General features: G+C 40.3%; 1 protein-coding gene across 1 annotated transcript; it reads left to right on the plus strand.

Annotated features, from left to right (window-relative positions):
- Nucleotides 1-348: 348 nt before the first annotated feature.
- Nucleotides 349-759, plus strand: LOC121480062 (60S ribosomal protein L27-like). Its single transcript, XM_041736346.1, has one exon. The coding sequence runs from the start codon at nt 349-351 to the stop codon at nt 757-759; it is 411 nt and encodes a 136-aa protein (XP_041592280.1).
- Nucleotides 760-1401: the final 642 nt, after the last annotated feature.

Genomic DNA, 1401 nt, shown 5'->3' on the forward strand with positions numbered 1-1401 from the left:
TCTTCAGGATCAGGCCCTGGGCTGAAGGCAGTGCTAAACCACTGAGCCACCTGGGCTGTCCCAAGTTAAGCAGATTTCTTAAAGTAGACATAAAATGCACAACAAATAGAAAAAAAAACTGACAAACAGAACATAATTAAAAATTTCTTCAAAATTCAGATTTTATAATCCACTCCCAGAGATTCTGATTTGGTGAGGCACAGAAATCCTTATTTAGTGAAATCTGCAGGTAGTTCTCATGTAGATGGGCCCCAGAACATGCTTCCATTCCTTAGTCTTATGTTTCTCAAAGATAGATAAGCCCATCTGCCCCCTAATCAGAAGCTTCAACACAGAGCTGGTGTGGAAATGGGCAAGTTCATGAAACCCGGGAAGGTGTTACTGGTCCTGGCCAGAGGCTACTCCGGACACAAAGCGGTCATCATGAAGAACATTGATGATGGCACCTCAGACCATCCCTACAGTCATGCTCTGGTGGCCGGAATTGACCACTATCCCCAAAAAGTGACAGCTGCCATGGGCAAGAATAAAATCACCAAGAGGTCAAAGATCAAGTCTTTTGTGAAAGTTTATAACTACATTCACCTTATGCCCACAAGGTACTCTGTGGATATCCCCTTGGACAAAAGTGTTGTCAACAAGGATATCTTCAGAGACCCTGCTCTTAAATGCAAGGCCCGACGAGAGGCCAAGATTAAGTTCGAGGAGAGGTATAAGACCGGCCAGAACAAGTGGTTCTTCCAGAAGCTGCGGTTTTAGATTTCTTTTGTTTCAGACATTAAAAATAAAAATTAAAAATTAAAAAAAAAGAAGTTTCAACACAATTTGCTTTGCATCTCTGAATCTTAGTTTTGCGATCTTCAAAATAAAAATAACAAAACCTAACTCAAAGAACTTGGGAAAGACTAAATAGAATAAATGAAAGAGCTTGGTATCGTGTCTGGCCCACAACAAATGCTCAGAGTACTATTTCCAGCCCATTCTTTTTTTCCTAATTGGCTAGGCATACCATATGCTATATCTTATGTCATTCTATCATTTTTGTAAGCCTTGTGTGATTGTATTTTTAATCCATAGGTTTATGATCTATGTCCCTGAGTTGCCACCCCCTTAAAGGCACAAATATGATTTATGTGTGTCCTCCGTATGATAGAATGCATATTATGGTCACTTAACTCATTGATTATGAAAATACTAGTAAAAATTGCCCATCTATCTGCCCCAGCAGCCTGCCTAAAATCCCTCCATTACCAATTAGTTTCTTGGGTTAAGCCAGATTTCAGTGCAAATGGGAAAATACCCAAGGGTGGGAAGGAGGTCATTCACAATCTTTTCTCTTAATGAAGGGATCTTTGATCCTTAGTTGTGGAGTTCTCCCTCAAGAAGCTAGAGGTCCAGATC

The sequence above is a fragment of the Vulpes lagopus genome, chromosome 2 (assembly GCF_018345385.1).
Source record: "Vulpes lagopus strain Blue_001 chromosome 2, ASM1834538v1, whole genome shotgun sequence".
Taxonomy (NCBI): domain Eukaryota; kingdom Metazoa; phylum Chordata; class Mammalia; order Carnivora; family Canidae; genus Vulpes; species Vulpes lagopus.

Coding starts and splice junctions, on each gene's coding strand:
- LOC121480062 (XM_041736346.1), top strand. CDS start 349: ATGGGCAAGTTCATGAAACCCGGGAAGGTGTTACTGGTCCTGGCCAGA.